Source organism: Quercus lobata, chromosome 1 (genome assembly GCF_001633185.2).
Source record: "Quercus lobata isolate SW786 chromosome 1, ValleyOak3.0 Primary Assembly, whole genome shotgun sequence".
Taxonomy (NCBI): Eukaryota; Viridiplantae; Streptophyta; class Magnoliopsida; order Fagales; family Fagaceae; genus Quercus; species Quercus lobata.
Window position 1 is genome coordinate 1,750,718 of NC_044904.1, and position 21,602 is coordinate 1,772,319.

Sequence of the window (21,602 nt, forward strand, 5' to 3'; positions counted from 1 at the left end):
TGTAATTTCTGAATTTCACACGTCTAGTTTTAGCCTCAAGACCTTTTTTCAACGTTTCCATATTGATGGCTTGCTTTTATAGTTGTGTATTAAATGCATCTATAATATTATATATTTGTGTCAATTGCAATTGCAATTGCAATTCCAATTCAGCCTGATACCTTTTTTGCAACAAATAAAATTTCTCATAAATTTTTTATAATTATTGTCATGATGTATTATAATTAATATAAATAAAGTAACGTTGTGAATAGACCTACACAAAAGTAATGATATTAATTATCGTTTAGAAAGAAAAAAAAATATTAAAAAAGTTATTCTTGAGCCTTGCCTTTTGTAATTTTGGTAATTACAGCTTATGAACAAAATTTCATGTAGTATGATAAAGTGATGTTATGAATAGACTTATATATAAAATAATGTTGTTTCAATTATAGTTCACCGACATAACAAGGTGTAAAAAGTCTAATTAAAAAATTTATTTCCGATCATTCCCTTTTTTGCGAGGTTGGTAATTTCAATTGGACCTTTTACAGTTTAAGAATAGTAAACCATTTACGATTAAATTCATTTTCATTTGAATGATTTTTTTAGTGAAATATGTGGTGTATCTTTTTGTAAGATTCTCATTTCTTCGCCCTTTTGTGTGCTTATGTTTTTGTTTTTCAAAAAAACAAAAAAAGTGGGACCTTTTCACAAGGCTAAAAAGGGTCTTTCTTTCCCATATCTTTCCCCAAAAAAAGAAGAAGAAGAAGAAGAAATTCACGTCTGTTATATTACCAAATAGGTATGGGTTAAAGTTATAAGGATAAAAGAGATTCATGATACTATTTAGGGGAAAAAAAGAAAAAATCTTATGACTAAGTTCAGTTTACTTTTCATGATCTTTTAGTTGCAAAAAAGTCTTCGTAAATTGTAATTTTAAAAGCTTCGCGCAATCAAATATGAAAAATGATAGGATGGATTGTTAAAAAGTACGAAAACAACACATTAGCATATCGATAACCAGTTAAAAAAAAGTCATCAAATTGGAATTCTTAACACGATAAAAGGTATTTGGATCTTATAATCATTGTGGTGATAAAAGTCCCTTTGGGCTTGCGTAGGACCCACGAGACTTTGCACTCCCAAACCCTGAATGCTTGCCACGTTTACAAAAAAAAAAGAAAAAGGACGAGCCTAAGCACATCGGCAAGTAACGGTGGGCATAATGAAAACGAAGTTTTTTAATTGAGACGCCAGTGGACATAAGAATTGCAAAGCTGGTGGCTACTGTGGCTAGTGGGTGATCCATTTTATTCAAGATAAAGTTTTAGATTACTTTAATTATAATAAATGCTTAATTAGTACGAAACTAATTACAAATCTAAGTTTTAAAATTCAAGCATTGTGGGGTGATCAGAACCCAAATTTGATTAACGAATTCTGAATTCTGACCGATCAACATAATAATGTCTAATTAAAAAAAAAAAAAAAAAAGGCAAATCAACTGGAAAAGTAAATGCGAAGAAATTTGTGACAAAAAATTAGAACCAAGTCAACTCAGAATAGAGAATAGTAATGACAGAAAAAAGTAAGAAATTCTTACATAATTGGCAACAGATCTGTGTAGAAAGATTGTTATTGAGCAATTTAGATATAGTATGTACCATGTTAGGTACAGATTTAAACTGAGTACAAAATTCTCAGGCCTTAAAGAGTACTCTTTGATCTAAACAATTAACATATATCCATAAAATTCTATTTTCCATTTAACACTGAAACTTACCCTTATGATCACCAAAAAGCAAGAAGACCCAACAATCCGCAGCTGACCAAAACAGACAACACCGTGGCTGAATTCTGGCTACCACCATTATTGAAATGATCATCAATAGGGTACAAAGTACCCGGTGGACCAGTTATGTATATCATTGATGCTGGAGGAGGAGGGCAGTATGTGGTTGACGGCTTTTTGGGAGTAGGTGGCGGCAGTACTTCTGGTGGTGGCTGAGCTGGCGGTGACGGTGGCGGTGGACATGGCGACGGCGGTGGTGGTGACGGTGGTGGTGGTGACGGTGACGGTGGTGGTGGAGAGCTTTGAGTGCAAGCTGAGCACTTTTCATCAGCTGACCCCGGGATTGTGAAAACAACAATTACAAGGAACAAATTTAGTAGCCACAGTGGATTGAATTTGAAAGGATGCATCTTTGTTGGCAAATTGCTTGAGGCTAGGGTGGTTGATGGTTATATAGATGATGTGAACTTGGTTCCCAAGATGTCTTGTGTGGTGGTTTTATCTTTGTGAACTTGACTGATTGGGAGGGGGATGAAATAGTTAGAAGAAATTTGGTACAAGAGGAAGGTCAAGTTGGGTGTGAGAGAGCGTTTTTGTTACGTTATAAAGTGCATGGGAAATGTGAAAGAATGAAAAAGGTCTTTCAATGGTTGGGTTTTTATTAAGGCCGAATTGATGTGAATGAAACTTCATACTTAAGGACTTACTGACAGTGTGTATATTATGTGTATAGCTTGTTGTACAAAGGGAATAGCATTGCATGTGGTCCGGATGGTCCAAATATTGGACCCCACTATACGCATTAAAAATTTAAAACCCACATTGCATGCGAATTATATGTGTTTCATAACCCATAATGGGTGGTGTCATTTCACATTTGTATGATCAAAGGGATTCTGCCATTCTGGCCTTCCATCATGTGGAAATTAACTTTAGTCAAAGTGTAGCTTAAATGTGTTACACATCACTATATTAGGCGTTGATAATATAATACTAGTAGCAACTAGATATGGTAGATGTGGAGAAGGCATTCTTATAAATAAGTAAGTGTGGAGAAGCATTATTGAAGCATGATAATATTCATAAGGACCTGCCTCATATAAATGGGGTTTGGACACCCTATCATTGGATGAGATTTCAAGTTTGCATTGTATGAAGCTTTGATATTCACATGATAAACTCTTACTCTTTTTTTTTTTTTTTCGAATTAAGCATGTTGTGCATAGTTAATGAACCGGACATATTGACTAATAATTTAAGAATAATGTTTGGACACACAAACTATTTCATAATTTTTTTCACAACTATTAACATAATAAGCTATAATTAAAATAACATTAAACTATTTATCAACATCAATCCCAATGGACAACATGTTATCTTAGTAATCGTAAAAATAGTAGTATTTTTTTAAAATATATTTGAACTTATTGATAATTTAAAAGTGTGGTCCCCCAATTCCCTAAATATACTTTTTTTTGTTTGTTTTTGTTTCACTTCCAAAATTCCCTTATTCCTTTTCTGATTGGTATTATGTGACCAATACATAATGCATATCAATAATATCATTAAGAAAAGGTTTGAGAAAGAGAGTTTCAATAAGTGGCCATATATAAAAGCACCACGTATCAATATTGTCAATTTGTCATTAGCTCAAGAAAGCCTTACCATTATAATATTATATACAGATTCCACACCACATAAAATAGACACATATAAGGGTCACAAGACAGCTCATCTCTCCCACATTTAGCCGCCCCCAATCAAGGAAGAAAAGTCACCATCTTTGTCTATTGCATTTGCACCGGTTGAATCATGAAGTCATATTCCGTTATTTCATCGAATTTTCTTCAGTCATCGCGCTGCTTCTTATGAATAATTAATTCTAGGTCTCATTGAATTTTGACTAACGTATTGGATGCTGATACTACTAAGTGGACTTATATCATTATGTTAAAAGGAAATTAAAGCTCAAATTAATATCCATCGGGAAAGCATCAATATAATATTCGGATAAACAACCATGATCTAGATCAATTCAAGAAAAATTACTTAAGTTTATGTACAATCTAACTAAATAAGTAAAAGTGAAAGGCCAACAAACGATTAGGTTGATCTACTCCAATTTTATGCCAAGACTCTTAACTATAATATAATTTTATTTCAATTGTCCCTCAAATTTAAAATTTTTTCCGATCAAATTAGTCCAAGAATTATGTTAAGAAATTAAAAAAAAAAAAAATTTGGGGATAAAAATTTTGGGTGAGTTTGGGTGGAAAATATCTGGGCCGCAATATTTTCCTCTCTATTTTACTTTGTTTACCAGACATCGAAAACTTACTCTTTTCCCCACTTTGCCCTTCAAAATTTGTTATCCCTTCTTTTCCACCCCCAACCAAAAAGAAGGTAAAACTCCATAGAAGCGCTTAAGATTAAAGAACATGTTTTGAATTTTGGCAACATACTTTTTAAAATGTTAATTAATTAAAGGGATGACCATAGGTAACTTCTGGGAGAGGCACAATCTAGGAATAAAATTCATAGGGGAATATGATTGGGGGTACCAAAAGAGAGCACCATGGTGATTGGTGAGTGAACTTAACCCTGAAGTAATGTACAGTAGGAGAGGGGACAAAAAATTAGGAACAATGGAATCTGTACAAAGAGAAGAGTAAAAGATAAGAGATTAGTTAGAAAGGCACACCGTCCCATTTTCTTAAAGCATCTTCCAACCCTTTTCTGGTTAGACTTCATCTTATCTAGTCAACTTTCCCAATGATACAACCAAAATTTCCAATCAAGCAATGCATTTGGAACCTTCCTACTTTACAGTAACCCTTGCTTTGGTTACAGTCCTAGTACAGTAGTATTCCACTCCAATTATTAGAAGGATATAAAGCATTGTTGGTATAAAGACGAATGCAAGAATAGCGATGTAACATCCACCATACAAACAAAAAACTAAAACTAAAAAACAAAAACGGAAAAAGGGAAGAAAAAAAAATTGTACATACATGACAAACATGGTGGGACAAATAAATGCAGTACAAACGTATCTCATAAATCAGATATATACATTCTTTTTTTACAATATATAAGTTACAACTACATGATGTACACTGCACATTGTAAAAAATAAAATGATCATATCCAATGCATGAGATAATTGTTATATCTTCACAACCTCACATTTGAGATGCCGAGACATAGGTCAATGGAGGCTATAAATTTAGTGATGGTATTGCACAATTTGTCAATTAAAGAAGGTGGTGTTCTCAAAGGTCTACATGCAGTGCAACCATTACCAAAAAGAAAAAATAATAATAATAATAATAAAAGCCAATTAAATGGTAAAGCACTATAATGTATAAACTTATCAAGTGATAAGCCCAGCATATGTGAGAAATTATACACTACAACTGACCAAAAGGTCCAATTTTAATTCCAACATCATGCTCTGTGTACGCCCACATGGGGAAGCCCACAATTCGACGTTCTCAGTCAAAAAAGAAAAACTGCTTTTGTAGTCTATCAGCCCATTAGCCCAGCCCAAACATAAGCCCACTGAAGATAATAGTCCCCAAAGCACTCCCACAGAAGATATAAATTAAAATATCAAACAGAAAAAGCATAAAGTCCAAAGAGAAATAGAAAGAGAGAAAGAATGAGAGCAAGTATTTAGGCTCAAACTCCAGTCACTAAGATTTATATACAAAGCATTGCATAACAAGATGTATCAAAGAAACCCTGCCCTACAGGCTACAACTAACGCAAAATAGCAAGACATGGCCAGCATTTGTTGTTTGCTTAGCTCGAAGGCTATCACTAACATACCCCAATTTTTTATTCAAAGAACATTGTGAGCAGAACATTCAATCAGTATTCATCATACAAACAGAGAGCAAAACAGAATTCAGATTGATGTTTATCCTCATAGTCTGCTCCAGAGAACAGTGGAAACTGCCTTCTTAATTGCAATAACCACTCTTTCCAAACATCCCCAAGCCTGTTGTTTGTAAATGTGAGCCTCTATGTGACACTGAATTCGTATCACAACGCATTCTCATTGAGCATCCAGGATCTTCAAGTATTGATGGTCCACAAAACCATGTAGGAGACTCGAATCCTTGGGCCATCTCGAAAAGCATGCTTTGTAGCTCCTCCAAGCTATAACTCTTTTCCTGTGTATACAAATACAAACCATGAACTAGATGTAACCTCTAGATTGGGAAAGGAAACTACCATCATAAATTTTTGTTTCTCTCTCTCTCTCTCTCATCAAAGGATTCCCATTATATTTTTGAGTTCCAACTAATAGTACTCACTCGCATCTTCTTTCCTTCTCACAAGCCTTCTTCCAGTATAGTCTTACTCTCTACTCTGAAATATATAGACCAAATGACAAACACTTGAGGCCAAAGCACTCATAGGATCATGACACTATAATCAAAATGGTACACAAGATTTCCAGCTCAAATTTCCCCCAAAATTCAGTGAAAGCCGATTCCATATCCTCTTTAGGAATCTAGAGAACAATCATATGCTAGTAACAGAAATCTAAATTGTAGAATGACAATATTATTTTCTTTTGTAAAAGAACAAACTATTGAGCAAAAAAGGATTATGAACTCTCGGCTAAACTAATCGACCTTTTCTTAGTTCACCTGCATTATGCCGAGCCAAAATGATAAAGCTACAAAAATGAAACTAATAAAAGTAACAGACCACCCACTTCTTCCACAATGTTAAGATTTTTTCCAGTATATATATTAGTATTACTTCACTTCTCCTAATGCTCACCAGAACATCCTTGTTGGTCCTCTACACAGCCATTGTTCTCATAATGAAATTAACTGATTGATTCCAGTGATTCATGTGTGAGCATTCAAAGCAATACTGATAAAAAGATTCTTAAAAAGCAAGTGAAACAAACTTGCAACGCCCATTTTTTCACTTTGATGTGCACCTTACTTAAGCTCACTAGTAGGACTGTAAGAGTCATACATACCTCTCTCCTAGCTTGGTCCATGAGAGTCACCATTTCTTGTACAAAATCAGAAAAGCCCTGAAACAGATATTCAATTACCAAATTATCAGCACCTTAATAAAAGAGAAATTACAAACGCATCACCAGCTACTAGCTAGAAACAAAATATCTACCTCATCTTCTTCATCATCAGGATCATATAACCCTGCATCGTACAGTGTCCTCTTCCTTTGGTCTGACAACACTGCTCAACAAAACAGAATAAAACGTTAGCAAAAGCCAACCTTTCTTGGTATAAAACAAAACTTAGCCCAATCGCGTAAAGATTGCATACTAATAAATCTATGGGGGAAAATATTACCTGAATAGGCTTCTTGGATTTGTTGGAATTTTCGCTTTGCTTCACCCAGCAGAGAAGGGGTTCTAGTCCATCTATCAGGATGCCATTGCTGCACCAAAAATACAATACAAGCAAGCACACATATTATCTCTACTCTCATACAATAAATCAACTAAAAAACCCAAGAATTGAACAAGAAACACAACCACCCAAAAAAATAATTTGAACCGATCGACAACGACAAATGATTAGCCTCAAAACTATGGGGTCAGCAATTGTTCCTCAAAAAGAACAGTAGAAATCGTTCAGAGTCATTCTATCTTATCCCAAATCATATATTTTTGTCAAGAAACTAATTGTAATCATTCACATATATTCTTGTTAGTCATCCTTCCCAAATAAAATCATATCTTTTTATCAACCTCTTAATAAACGTGTCATTCTTGTCATCCAAAATCTTATTCTCTATCACTCCCTTGATTAATATGCCATTTTGTTAACTTAGTTCTAACTTCTAAGATTCAAACACACCCATCTAACAAAATCCTCTAAGAACTTGAACTAGTAGTATTAATTCACAGACCCAATTAAACCAAAAAGCAAAAAAGAAAAAAGAAAAAAAAAAGAAACAGAGAAAGCTAATAGTTACCATAGCAAGCTTGCGATAAGCACGTCTTATTTCTTCAACAGACGAGTTCATACGAACACCGAGGACTCCATAATAAGACAGTGACTCCTTGTGATTGTGAGCCTCCATCTCCATCATTCACACGCACACAACCCAGAAACAGAAGCGAAACCAAAAACTTATATTTCAAACACTTTTTTTTTTTCCTTGTACTCGAATATAGTATTAACTTGTTAGGTTCCAAGAAGCCCAGATTTCTTAAAGACAAGGAATAGTGAAGAGGAAAGCAAATTCGGGTTCATTATATAAAGAAGAGGAAAAGGCGGTTACGCATTGGAAGCTCTAGAATCTTGAACACGATGGAAGTAAAAATCTTAGTAAATAACTAAGCTGATGGGGTTTTAGGAATGTTCCGGAACTACTTTGGGTGCAAGGAGATGGATTTTTCTTACTAATTTGGGTTCAGATATTTTGCTTAGAAGGTTCCGGGTTTTTCAGCCTACGGATAGTAAAATTAGGGGGGACCCACTTTTTGGTTTGGACTGTGATGCCTATCATAATGGCTAGATTCTTATTAAGATGGTGTGACACGTGCTGTGACACGTGCAGTTTTTCTTCTTTGATGTGTGTATCAGTGTATGTGTCATTTAGGGGAATTCATTAGCTACCCGGGAGTATGCTCACTCTCTCACATTGGGATTATGCTTCCTCTCTCTCTTTCTCTCTCATGGGGTGAGCTCCCATGATAGATAGGATCTACCTTATATGAGAATAAAATAATATACTATTGAAGTATCTAATAATAACCCGTTATTCAGAAATTTTGTAATTTAGGACAAAATTTTATAGAATTCAAAGTTTAGTTTTGCATTTTGTCAATCCGGTCCAGATAAACCAATTCGATTACAGTTTTTGGTTTTTGTTTTAGCCTCTCACCCATCGAACTCTTTTTTTTTTTCCTCCGTATAAATATTTTATTGATCAAGCAAAACAAGAGTTAGTGGGCTTGGGGCCATCTCCAACCATAGCCTGGACAACATGAGGTGACAGGCAGGAGATAGGAACTCCCAAATTGACCCAATCCAAGACAAAAGGATAGTCCAATGGGCTAATAGGTGGGAAGACATGTTGCCCTTTTATATCATATTGTGATTTTGCATGACTCAATTGGAAGTACTATTTGGGGAAAAGCTAATTGTAAATGCTTTTATGTTCGGAAGAGAACATGGTCGTATGCTTTGAAGATCAGGAGACAGGAAGATGCCTAAAAGGAAGTCCAAGTGGAGATAAGAATTTCATGACCAAAATGTACTGTAGAATATATCTAACTGTTATTGTATTTCACCTGAAATTTTCTTCTTTGTTAAAGTTTTTTTGCTAAATGACATTAGATTCTACTCATCAACTATTAGGAGAGAGTCAAAACATACTACCATACAATTTGATAGGCTAGTGGTGTTCTTTTTTTGTTTTTTTGTTTTTAAATTTTTTTTAAAAAAATTGATTGACTATATACTACTACTACTATTTAAGGGGCTTCCTTTGTTTAAATTCCTCTTTTTTTTTTCTTTTTTCCCAAAATACCCCCTTGCATCAAACTTATTACGTTTTAAAATAATAGGGTCAATTTAGTACATTACTGTTACTCAACTTCCTAATACACGTTCTCATTACTTCACAGTCCACACCCTCCATTCAGTTTTTCAAATTTTCTTTTCCACCCCTTTTTTCGTTCCTTCCCATGCACGCTCATTTCTCTCAATTGCAAAACTGCACACTTCAAACTTCTCCCCACAAAAGTTAACTAATGGTTGCAGTGTGGAACCTGTTATGAGATTCAAGTTTGCGAAGTCCAAACCTTAGAATCATGGATTACCCCATCTAATCGGTAAGATATTTTTACTGGGATTTTATGAATGCTGATTTAGTGTGCCATTTATTTGTTTGTTTTTATTTTTTATTGAGTTTATAATATAGGGTTTTGCTTTGATGGAATTTTTTCTTGGATTTTCACATTGACCTTCGTTGAGCATGTAAATCTTGATTTTTTTTTTCAAGTTTGACTTATTTGTTCTTGCAAATGATGATGACCTTGCCAAACCTCTTCTTTTCTTTTCATGTGCACAAATGTTAATTATTATCTGGGTGTTCCTCCATTTGCTTCAATTTGATTTGAAGTGGCAAAAATTATAGTTGCAATTTCTTCTTTAAATTATAGTTGGGATACTCACGATTTATTTTTCTTAAAAAAAAAAAAAAAAAAAAAAACCAGATCTATTTGATGATAAAAAAATGATGGAAAGCTAAGTAGGTTCTAGAAACACACACGGGAGACAAAAAAAATCTTCCCCTCTGGAGAATTGCTTCGCAAATGGACAAAGTAGCAACCGTCTATGTCAATATTGGTCATAGAACCTCACGATGTCTCCCTTGATTCGGCTGTAAGTGAAAAATATAATTTAATTACACATAAAAAAAAGACTGAAGAACTACTGTTTGTAAGAAAGATAATGGGTATAAAGGAAGGGGAAACTAACAATAACCCCGTTTAGAACTTAGATAAACACCCCATTGTTGAAATGGAATTGAGTTTGAAATGAGTTTGGATTAATTAATAAATATATGTGAAAAAAATTTGAGATTAAATTGCTAAAATTTAAGTTAATTTGGATCGAGATTGAAATTTATATTTTTTTAATAAATTTAAATTAAAAATAGAGTAAATTACAATTTACCGACCTGTGATTTGATTGAAATTTAAGTTGCCTACATGTGATTTAAAATTTGACTCTTTACCCACCTTAGGTTATCTTTTTTTTTGTATGGTCACTTACTTTCAAGAAATCAAGTACTAGGTAAAAAAAAAAAAAAATCGCTTTTTTTTTTTCTTTTGTAAATTTAATTTTATTAAGTGGATAATATATATTTAAGATAGTAATTAGTATTTAGCCTACATAATTATAGTCTTCAACAAATATTTATAGATTAATACATATTATTCTTAAATATAGTCACTGTAAGATTTGAATGTGATATAACAGTATTTTAGAACTAAACAATTCGATAAGTAATCTCTTTTTAAGAAAAATAAAATAAATAAAAAGTTGAGTTTGAAATGAGATTGGAATGAGATTGAGACTTATATTTTTTTTTAATAAATCCAAATTTAAAATAAGGTAAATTACAATTTACCCACCTGTCATTTGATCAAAATTTAATTTGACTACATATAGTTTAAAATTTTACACTTTACCCACCTAAGGTAATCTTTATCTGTTCTTTTTTCTTTTTTCTTTTTTTTTTTTTCCCTTTTTGTATGATATTTAACTTTCAAGAAATAAAATACTGGGTAATTTTTTTTATACTTTTTTTTTTCTTTTGTAAATTTTATATTATTAAGTAGATTATAAATATTTAAGATTGTAATTAGTATTTAGCCAACATAATTATAGAATCTTCAACAAATATTTATAGATTAATACATATTACTCTTAAATATAGTCACTGTAAGATTTGAATGTGATATAATAGTATTTTAGAAGTTAACAATTTGATAAGTTATTTCTTTTTAAGAAAAATAAAATAAATAAAAAGTTGAGTTCGAAATGAGTTTGGATTCATTAATAAATATATGTGAAACAAATTTGAGATTAAATTGCTAAAATTTAACATAATTTGGAACGAGATTGAGGTTTATATATTTTTGAATAAATTCAAATTTAAAATAAAGTAAATTACAATTTTCCCACCTGTTTTTTGATTGAAATTTAAGTTGTCTACTGTTGGTTTGAAATTTGACTATTTACCCGCCTTAGGCTATCTTCTTCTTCATCTTTTTTTTTTTTTTTTTACTTTTTTTTCTTTTGTAAATTTTATTTTATTAAGTGTATTATAAATATTTAAGATAGTAATTAGTATTTAGCCTACATAATTATAGAATCTTCAACAAATATTTATAGATTAATACATATTACTCTTAAATATAGTCATTGTAATATTTGAATGTGATCTAATAGTATTAGAACTTAACAATTCGTTAAGTTTTCTCTTTTTACGAAAAATAAAATAAACAAAAAGTTGAGTTTGAAATGAGTTTGGATTAATTAATAAATATATGTGAAACAAATCTTAGATTAAATTGCTAAAATTTAATATAATTTGGAATGAGATTGAGATTTATATTTTTTGAATTAAAATTTAAAATAGGGTAAATTACAATTTACCCACCTATCATTTGGTTAAAATTTAATTTGTCTACCTGTAGTTTGAAATTTTACAGTTTACCCACCTGAAGTTATTTTTATCTTTATCTTTTTTCTTTTCTTTTCTTTTTGTATGGTACTTTACTTTCAAAAAATAAAGTACTAGGTAATTTTTTTTCACTTTTTTTTTTAAATTTTATGTTATTAAGTAGATTATAAATATTTAAGATTGTAATTATTATTTAGCCTACATAATTATAGATTCTCTAACAAATATTTATAGATTAATACATATTACTCTTAAATATAGTCACTCTAAGATTTTAATGTGATCTAATAGTATTTTAGAACTAAACAATTTGATAAATTATCTCTTTTTATGAAAAATAAAATAAATAAAAAGTTGAGTTTGAATTCATTAATAAATATATGTAAAACAAATTTGAGATTAAATTGTTAAAATTTAACATAATTTGGAACGAGATTGAGATTTATATTTTCTTTAATAAATTCAAATTTTAAATAGAGTAAATTACAATTTACCCACCTGTGGTTTGATTGAAATTTAAGTTGTCTACATGTAGTTTAAAATTTGACTCTTTACCCACCTTAGGTTATCTTTCTTTTTTTTTTTTTTTTCTTTTTTTGTATGGTACTTTACTTTCAAAAAATCAAGTATTGGGTAAAAAAAAAAAGAACGTCACTTTTTTTTTCTTTTTTTTTATTAAGTAGATTATAAATATTTATGATAGTAATTAGTATTTAGCCTACATAATTATAGAATCTTCAACAAATATTTATAGATTAATACATATTACTCTTAAATATAGTCACTGTAAGATTTGAATGTGATATAATAGTATTTTAGAAGTTAACAATTCCGTAAGTTATCTCTTTTTAAGAAAAATTAAATAAATAAAAATTTGAGTTTGAAATGAGTTTGGTTTCATTAATAAATATATATATATATATATATATGATACAAATTTGAGATTAAATTGTAAAATTTAACATAATTTTGAATGAGATTGAGATTTATATTTTTTTTAATAAATTCAAATTAAAATAGAGTAAATTACAATTTACCCACTTATGGTTTAATTGAAATTTAAGTTGCCTACATGTGGTTTGAAATTTGACTGTGGGGACCGGCCCAGAATAACAAGTGGGCTGGGCCTTGAGCCTGTCCAAGGACCATTTTGTCCGAGGAGACGTCGCGGCCCAGCATCTCTGCCCAAGTCAACTGAGGCGAAGAAAACACGTCCGAGGAGTAATTCCTCCTCGGACATTCCAAAGTCCAGGTCAATGATGCATCCCGGTTACTGTAGCCATCACTCCAAACACATAAAAAGAAAGAAGATTCGAAATATCCCAGCAAAGACTGTCACCACCACATTAAATGCACCACAACTATCCTCCTGGCCGCATTAATGGAGAGAAGACCCCTGAACAGTGCTACCTTGGTCACTGCAACTCACAAGGAACTGGTAAGGGCGTCTGATGGGACAGGTGCTCAAATGGGGGTTTGGATGATCAACAAGTGTAAGGCCCAGATGATAAAAGAGGGCCTATATAATATGTAAGAGTCCCCTAAAAGAAGGGGATGGAAAAAAAGGAGGAGAGAAGAGAGAAAAGCAAGGATTCATTGTATGAATGCATAACCATGAATAAAACTTCCACTTTCACATCCATTTTCTTGATTCACGTTTCTACATCCACTAAGGACATGCAACGAACCGTCTGAGCCAACTGGAACCGAGTTCTTCAGCCCATACTCTACAAAATTCATTGTGTGGGACTTCTTGGGTCAGGGCCTGACCGTCCAGGACTGGGTTAACTAAAATCGAGTCCCTACATTGACCATTTACCTACCTTAGGTTATCTTTATTTATTTTTTTATTTTTTTATATAGTACTTTACTTTCAAAAAATCAAGTACTGGGTAAAAAAAAAAAAATCACTTTTTTCTTTTCTTTGTAAATTTTATTTTATTAAGTGAATTATAAATATTTAAGATAGTAATTAGTATTTAGCCTACATAATTATAGAATCTTCAACAAATATTTAGAGATTAATACATATTACTCTTAAATATAGCTACTCTAAGATTTGAATGTGATCTAATAGTATTTTAGAACTTAACAATTCGATAAGTTATCTCTTTTTAAGAATAATAAAATAAACTAGCCTCTGAGGCTTTTCAATTTTTTTGGTAAATGTTAATATTTTGCATCCATATAATGAGATTACCATATTTTCCAATCATAAATACCTAAGGGTGTGATGAAAAATTTATTTTATCCAAAACGCATAACACTCATCACTCCCTTAGGTATTTTTGTGATTGGAAAATATAGTTGTGGGGGAGGATTTTGTTTCATGCCTCGCAAGCTGTTTGTCCTCTTTGGGAAGCCAAGCCCGCAAGGTTTTGTTCTCAGTACCAAGTGTGGGGTTTGGGATTTTTGGGATGCTTCGACCCTGTGACACCCTAGTCCCACATCGGTAAGAGATGCGTCCCACTCATGGTTTATAAGCCCTTGGAGCGACCGTCTAGGTATCTCTTCTTTCTTTGGAAGCTTTTTACTTCTGCAATATCTGTGATTTAATATCTCAGTTAATGGTATGATGCATATCCATTCTTGGGGTTGCTTCAGGGCTGAACAAACTTATGAGTACACTCCACCTGAAGCCTTGCTTAATGCAAGTTGGTATCATGGGCCAAAAGGCACAACTGTGAAGTATGTCAATCTTCGATATAAATCAATATGAAAGTTAGCCTGCATGGTTCATATATTAAGGATATATTACTTTTTTACAATGCTGCGTATGCATCTTCATATGTTAGATTTATTTTATTTGCATTGCAGGACTAATAATCACCTTTACTTGACAGGTATGATTAGTGGAGTACTGTTTGCGTTGTGATGTTAGAGTTGATCTTAGGATCACCAAATGTATTTCAAATAAGTTCCTTAACACGTGCTCTTTTAGACCAGCATGTTCAGGATTGGAACTAAGACTTAAAAGAGCTGGCCTATAAGTGAGTTTTGCCTTTGAGGAGACTTTAAGATTGTCAAATTATTTTGTACTTTTGAGTGGCTCTCAGTGATAGTATTGCATCTGTTACAAATAACCTTTGACACGCTTGAAAATAAATCTTGATGGACTAGTTTCTGATCCGAAGATGACTCTCTGATCTAAAGTGCAAAGCTGTCTAGCAATGTAGCACTAATCAATGTGATAACTCTGTTCCTGTGCCATAGTGTATGCTAAAAATAAGGATGTTAAAACAACATAGTATTGTTTAGGCATGATAATATTAATACATTTCATGATAACTTGATAAGTGATTGGTATGACACCCTATGAGCTCTGGCTCGCACTTTTTTCCTGCACAACATTGGGTTGGAGGGTAAGGTCATCGTAGGTTCAAGATCTACTTGATGCACGTGAAACTTAACAATTTAAAAGAGGTGTTAGGCATATACTTTAATCATCTGACATATCTTCCCACATTTATGGAAATTTTTTTGATCCTGTGTAGCAAGTATTCTTAGCCATATAATCTCTTCTATAGGATGATATTTGGATCCTGTGTAACAGGTTTTTATGGCCAAATTTTCTGCAATTAACCATTTGCCTCTCCTCCACATTAACATCTGTTCAAAAGTTTTGGCTATTTGTGCATTCGAAGTGCCTTCATATTAACTATCTCCACCCCCCACAGCTTCACCTTTTACAATAAACTGATCTGTAATTACATTGTTCCATATAAGCTCTCAGTCTCTGTAGTTAAGCAGATGAGAGACAAAGGATTAGATATGTAACTTGATTTTTAGTGGCCCAAATCTCTATTTTTATATAATGTCATGTTTGAAGTCGATGGCTTCAGAACAAAAGGGTTGCATACCTGATGTTCCTACCCCAGCTAATGGACTAAGAATCAGTTTACAGATATCTTTCTTCCCCTTACCAAACAATCCCCTTTCTGATATTTTAGATTCAAATTGTTAAAAGCTTCTCATTATGATGTGGAGAAATGGATTTTTTTTTTTTTTTTTTTTTTCTCTGTTCTGGAATTTTAATACAAATGTTGAATATTATCAGATTATATAAGATGAGATTTAAGCCATCAAATTTGTTTGCATTAAAGAAAGACTACATTGGATCTGTCCTTTTGGATAAATTCCGAGATTGATGATTGAAATTTTTTCTTATGATGACAGGCTTAGATCATTTATGGAATTGTGTATCTTAATCTCTGGGAGTTCTTCAAAACATTGTCACTCAATGGACCAAGTAAGTGTACCATCTATTATTGCCAAGTGACGGCTGGATTGTTTTAGTGTTACAATGTACTGTGTTTTAGTGCTGAATATTCTCCTGTGTTTGTCAGTGTTAAGTATACTTTTCATTCTTTTTCCATCATCTTTTACCCTGACCTTACATTTTAGTTTGGTGATAGATTCTTTTTTATTTATTGGATAAGTAGTTTGGTGATAGATTCATAGACATTAGACATTGCAGAAATGGATTTTATTTTAAGAGCAGCATGGTTGAACGACATGCTTAAGTCCTAATATATATGCTATGTCATGGCATCTATGCTCATGGAATCTATGGCTCCTGGCACAACTATGTGTTATATTAATTGAGCAAAAGTAGTGATATATTAATTTTCGATGTTATATTTTCTTTTTAGAGGAAATTTGAAGTTTTTTACCTGATGTTACATGTGTGCTATATATTGGCTGATGTAATTTGGTGCTTCTTTAAGTTGTGTGAAACTTTAGGCTGCTTGTTCTGTATTGCTTTCTCTTGGATTTTGTTCATTGATTAAGTGTCTTTTGCCAACAGAGTTTTCTTTTAGGAAATCCGTAATCCCTCTTTTCTTTTCTGACTCTTTTATCTTTTGGGAGGGTGTTAGATCTGATTTTGTTTTTGTTTATGGTGCCCTTCTAGAACTAGAATTGACATCCTTGCCATATTATGTATAAGAGTGACTCATACAATAAGAATTTACAGGCCTGAAAAAGTGCATGAGACATGTTTTAGGACATGAGGTATTTATTTTACAAACAGATATAACGTGCTGTCCCTTTAGGAAAGGAGTTGGTATGGACCTTGAGGAATGTGGTATTTTTTATTAAGGATGGTCTTCTTTTTTCCAAGCATACAATCTCTGAGTATATAATCTGGTCTGTACACCAATTAATGAAATTTCATCTGTTGGGATAAAGGTTTTAAATGCATGCGAATTTTTGGAGGATCGATTGAGTGTGGATGATGCTTTATAAGGCGTCCTTATTTCCAACCTCCTCCCAGAGGATGATTTTTTGGGAGTTCAGGGGTTCTTCTGGTGCTTAATTTTCCCAACAAGGTACCATACTTGACTTATGCTAATTAGACATACAAGGGACGTACTAGCTTACTACCACTAACAACACTTATGGTCTTAAATTTATTGTTCATGCAACTAGAAATTTTGACATTTGCTTTCACAATTTTGAGGGTATTACCTGCACGGCTGCACAAGTTACTTTTTTTTAAAAATAAATTCGATAGTTCTTAGCAGCCTTTTAGAAGTATTTAGTGCTAATCATACATGCAAAGTGAAACCACTGAAGGAGATATTTCTACGAGCTATGAATAGATTTAAAAAAAGAGTTTGTAATAGTTGAATCAACTTCAAAACATAATTTCGTAAACACACGCAGCTTCAATTCAATGTGCTTTGAAAGAATCACACACTTAATCAGAACAAACTAGAAATTAACACTAAGACAAATTTGAGATAAAATTAAATTCAACAAACAAAGAATCTATCAAACTAAGCCATCTTATGACGACATAATGGACAAAAATCACTCATCCGTAGCCATGGAAGAATGCAGTGTCGATGAAAGATATGTGAGCATGGCAGCTTAGCATGCCACCCCACACGAAACTGTTCCAAACACACCGCACACTCACCACCCAAAAGCAACGATGACCCTTCTTCAATATTCACCACTTTCAAGCCTACAATTAATCTTTCATCATCAGAATCATCATCAACAGCATCCTCGGGAGATTCATTGTAGTAAATACCACCTTCATCATCATCACCATAGTCAATAAAAAGAACAGCACCATCATAATCATCACAAGCATCCTCTTCTTCTTCTTCTTCTTCTTCTTTTTTCTCCACAACGATCATGACTGAAAAGAAAGACCTAATCTTCATTGAAATATGAAGTGAGGACAGAAATTCTAATACTAATAAGCTTTTTTATTTGAGGCTTTTGATCTCTCAATAAAAGAAAACGGCTGCTATTTATATTATAGAGAACCTGATCTGACTTTGTAAAGGAAAACCCGTATATAGTATGATTGGGACCTGTGATGTGTCGGTTATTTCAAGATAAAATTAACAACTAATCCTTGTGCAATATTCCGTACCCAAAATTTACAACTAATCTATGTCCAATATTACGTACCCAAAACCTAATTATCTTGGATTTTTTTTTATTTTTTTTTATTTTTTTTTTTAATTTATGAAAACGTAATGACATAAGAGTTACATAAACGGATAAACACAAGGGTCCTCTATAAATACCACCACAAAAGAGACACATTATCATTTCAAGGTTTACAAGTTTTTCACTCCTTTATTATTCATTGAGCTTTTAAATTCCACAACTTTTTTCAGTTTAGTTATACTTTCAATATCTTTCTATTTATTTTATGGTTTTCATTAACGTATTGAGTTTTTAATTTTCTTGTACATATGTAATTATGGTTCACTGTTTTTATTGTATGTTTGCTAATATTTTATTTTTGTTGTAATATCAGTTGTGATCGCTATGGAGAGCGTGAATGTGAAGGCACCATCTACTACATTTGAAGCAAGAAAAAGAAAGACTCGAGAAGCTGTAAAACAAGCACAAAATAATGAAAGAGATCAGTATTTGAAGGACTTGGTGAATGAAAATCTTATTTGGAGAAGGAAATCGAGAGAGTTCGTGAACTGTGCTCTGTAGCTGATGAAAAGCAAAGGGAATTCGACTTGGAGAAGGCATGTACGATTGCTGAAAAGGCCAAACTTGACCAATATCACAACCTTTTGTTACACTTTTCTATGGGGCGTGGCATATGATATTTTGACCAACTACTTCTTAGTATTGTCCATCATGGTTGATGTAGATCATCATGCAATTTATATATATAAGTTTTTATAGATCCTCCTTGATAACTTGAGATGATATTTAGTTTAATTTTCAGTTTTTATTCTCTCTCTCTCTTGGCCAGAAAATTCATATTACGAGCTTTAGTTATTTTTCTTTAAAGACTTGATTGTCAAGCATGTCAATAAATGTATTATTGGGAAATTGCCTTAAATTCCAATTGTAACTTGAAAAATCAATTAGGTTTCCTAGTTTGAAGAAGAAAAAATTATTTTTTGATGTAGAAGGAAAGTCTATTCTTTGTTAAAGAAGTAATATATTCCTAGTTCAAGAGGGAATAGGAAAAAAGTCTTATAAGTAGACAATGCTATAAAGAATTTGATGGTTTTGGCCCAAGGGTCCTCCATATGGAAAGAGGGAAAATAGAGCATGAAACCAAGAGAGAGAAAAAAAAAAAAGATTTCGCTTGGGAGAAACAACAAGAAAGCCGCACAAAGAGAAAAGAGAGAGCCCCCAAAAGGGGGCTGCTTAGAGAAAAAGAAGATAGCCAAGAGAGAGAGCTATGGGTCGAGAAGAAAATAAAAATGAAATAGCAAAGCGTTGCCACCTTTGGGAAAGATAATTAGTGTGTGTGAGCAAGATTTATTGTAATTGATTTGATAATAGTGAAATTATTCGGAATTTGTCCCATAGTTTTTCCTTTCAAAGAGAAAGAGTTTTCCACATAAATTTTATATTCTTATATGTAATTATTATTTTGAATTTGCTAATATTATTGATAACATTATTTGGGAACCAACATGTATGACCTAATACTAATACGAAGAGCCAATTAACATGGAATGGCTGACTTAAATAAATATAAATAAATAAAAAGAGTGGTGGAATGATCTATGTAGCGGGAAAATTGGTGGAAGTGTGTTGGAAATCTTTATACTATAAACAGGTTCTGAATAATTTTTGTATTTCTATGCATTAAAGTTGTTGAACAATATATACTGTATGGGTGAATAAGAAGTTTGTTTAAGGAACATTAACTATCAACTTCTCTCCCCCCGGGTTTGAGATCTATATTTTTTAATAAATTTGAATTTAGACTAGGTACTCTAAACCTAAACTTGTTTTTTCTCATTCTTCAGTAAATAAACCGAACGGACTAAAATGTTATGCTAATATGAGAGAGAGAGAGGTTGACAATTAATTTTCGTTTAATAAACTTCTTATTCACTCACAGTGAAAGCTTAATCTACAACTTTACAAGTTAATGTGTCAATAAACAAAAGTTTATTGACAAAAGTTTCAAAAGTGATATAAAGTTATTATACTTGTAACCTTTATGAAGTGGGTGAAAAAGGGTTTACAAGTAAGGAAGGGTTCGAATTTGTTACATAGCTGATAGCACATTAATACACATTTGAAAAAGATAAAAATACGAAGTGAACAGGATACTTGCAATACTACAACCATGAGGCTCGGCAACAATTGTTGTGTGACAATGATCAGTTCATTCTCTGTTTCATTGTTACAAAGCATTTTTTTTTTTTTTTTTTTTTTTTTTGTAGCTAACAATATTAAAATAATTTTGTTGACTTCCTTACCTTTTTCTCATAAAGAAGTTTTACTTGTCTCTCTAAGAAATAACTGTTGAACAAGTTGAAGATGCATTTACAGAATTTACAAGGGAGAACATTGCAATAATGCTTATTAGCCATGATGTAAGTTTTTTTTTTTTTGAGAAAGCCATGATGTAAGTTGATTATTAATTGTCATTTAGTTTCTCATTGTCTTGTGCACCTATATATATGTGACAGAGCTATTTGATTATTTACTTGTTGGATAGGGTATATAACAAGTGTTCTGCCCCCTCAAAAAAAGAAAAGTGTTCTGTGCACACTTTTAGTGTACATTTCTTATTTACAATTTTCTTTAAAAAAAAAAAATTGAAAAAAAATGTTTTTTAGATCTTAAACATAAACTTGTTTTTTTCGCTGTTTTCAAGATATAAATTTTGTTTAGATTGGTCTAACTCAAAAACGGTATTTAGAAATTCCCAGCTTTAAATTGACCCCTAGCAATGCTAATTTCCTCATGCACCACCAAATACAAAAGACAAGCAAAAAACCCCAGTGGCTAACAGCATGCTTTCATGGTATGCATACTGTACGGCCCCTGACATCCAACTCCATTTGGGCCTTGGATCATGGATTAATAGTATGGTCCAGGGGTCCAGCCTCCATACCGCTCGAGATCCCGGTCCAAGCTCACAATAACTACGAGCCTAAACTAAGTGTTGTTCAAATACTTAAAAAGTGGACCGCGGATTCCAGCTCACATATTGCTCGGAAAGTCATCCCCAGACGATATGCAAATGTTTGGTCACATCGCCCTGTGAGGGCTCGACAGTGCCTTAGGAAACTTCGCCGCCGAGCATACTTGCTACAGTGGGAACCATTTCCAAAGCCACTCATACCTAAAAATTCACTTAAAATTAATGACATTGGAC

The 21,602-nt window shown here is 32.5% G+C and overlaps 2 protein-coding genes across 2 annotated transcripts; both read right to left on the bottom strand.

Annotated features, from left to right (window-relative positions):
• Positions 1 to 1,561: 1,561 nt before the first annotated feature.
• LOC115982925 (leucine-rich repeat extensin-like protein 6) lies at positions 1,562 to 2,446 on the bottom strand. Its single transcript, XM_031105918.1, has one exon. It carries the CDS (start codon positions 2,185 to 2,187, stop codon positions 1,777 to 1,779), a length of 411 nt encoding a protein of 136 aa, XP_030961778.1. The 5' UTR covers positions 2,188 to 2,446; the 3' UTR covers positions 1,562 to 1,776.
• A 2,990-nt stretch (positions 2,447 to 5,436) lies between these two features.
• LOC115973833 (chaperone protein DnaJ) lies at positions 5,437 to 8,272 on the bottom strand. The gene is made up of 5 exons (XM_031094076.1): positions 7,754 to 8,272; positions 7,126 to 7,213; positions 6,938 to 7,008; positions 6,786 to 6,842; positions 5,437 to 5,958 (listed from the first exon to the last, which is right to left on the bottom strand). The coding sequence occupies exons 1-5, from the start codon at positions 7,868 to 7,870 to the stop codon at positions 5,746 to 5,748; spliced, it is 546 nt and encodes a 181-aa protein (XP_030949936.1). The 5' UTR covers positions 7,871 to 8,272; the 3' UTR covers positions 5,437 to 5,745.
• Between the last annotated feature and the right edge of the window lie 13,330 nt (positions 8,273 to 21,602).

Bases quoted from the DNA above. Each gene is read 5' to 3' on its own strand.
- LOC115982925 (XM_031105918.1), bottom strand. From the start codon at position 2,187: ATGCATCCTTTCAAATTCAATCCACTGTGGCTACTAAATTTGTTCCTT.
- LOC115973833 (XM_031094076.1), bottom strand. From the start codon at position 7,870: ATGATGGAGATGGAGGCTCACAATCACAAGGAGTCACTGTCTTATTAT. The intron at 7,009-7,125 runs GTAATATTTTCC...TTTGTTGAGCAG, and splicing joins AATCCAAGAAGCCTATTCAG to TGTTGTCAGACCAAAGGAAG. The intron at 5,959-6,785 runs GTATGTATGACT...TTGTATACACAG, and splicing joins TGGACCAAGCTAGGAGAGAG to GAAAAGAGTTATAGCTTGGA.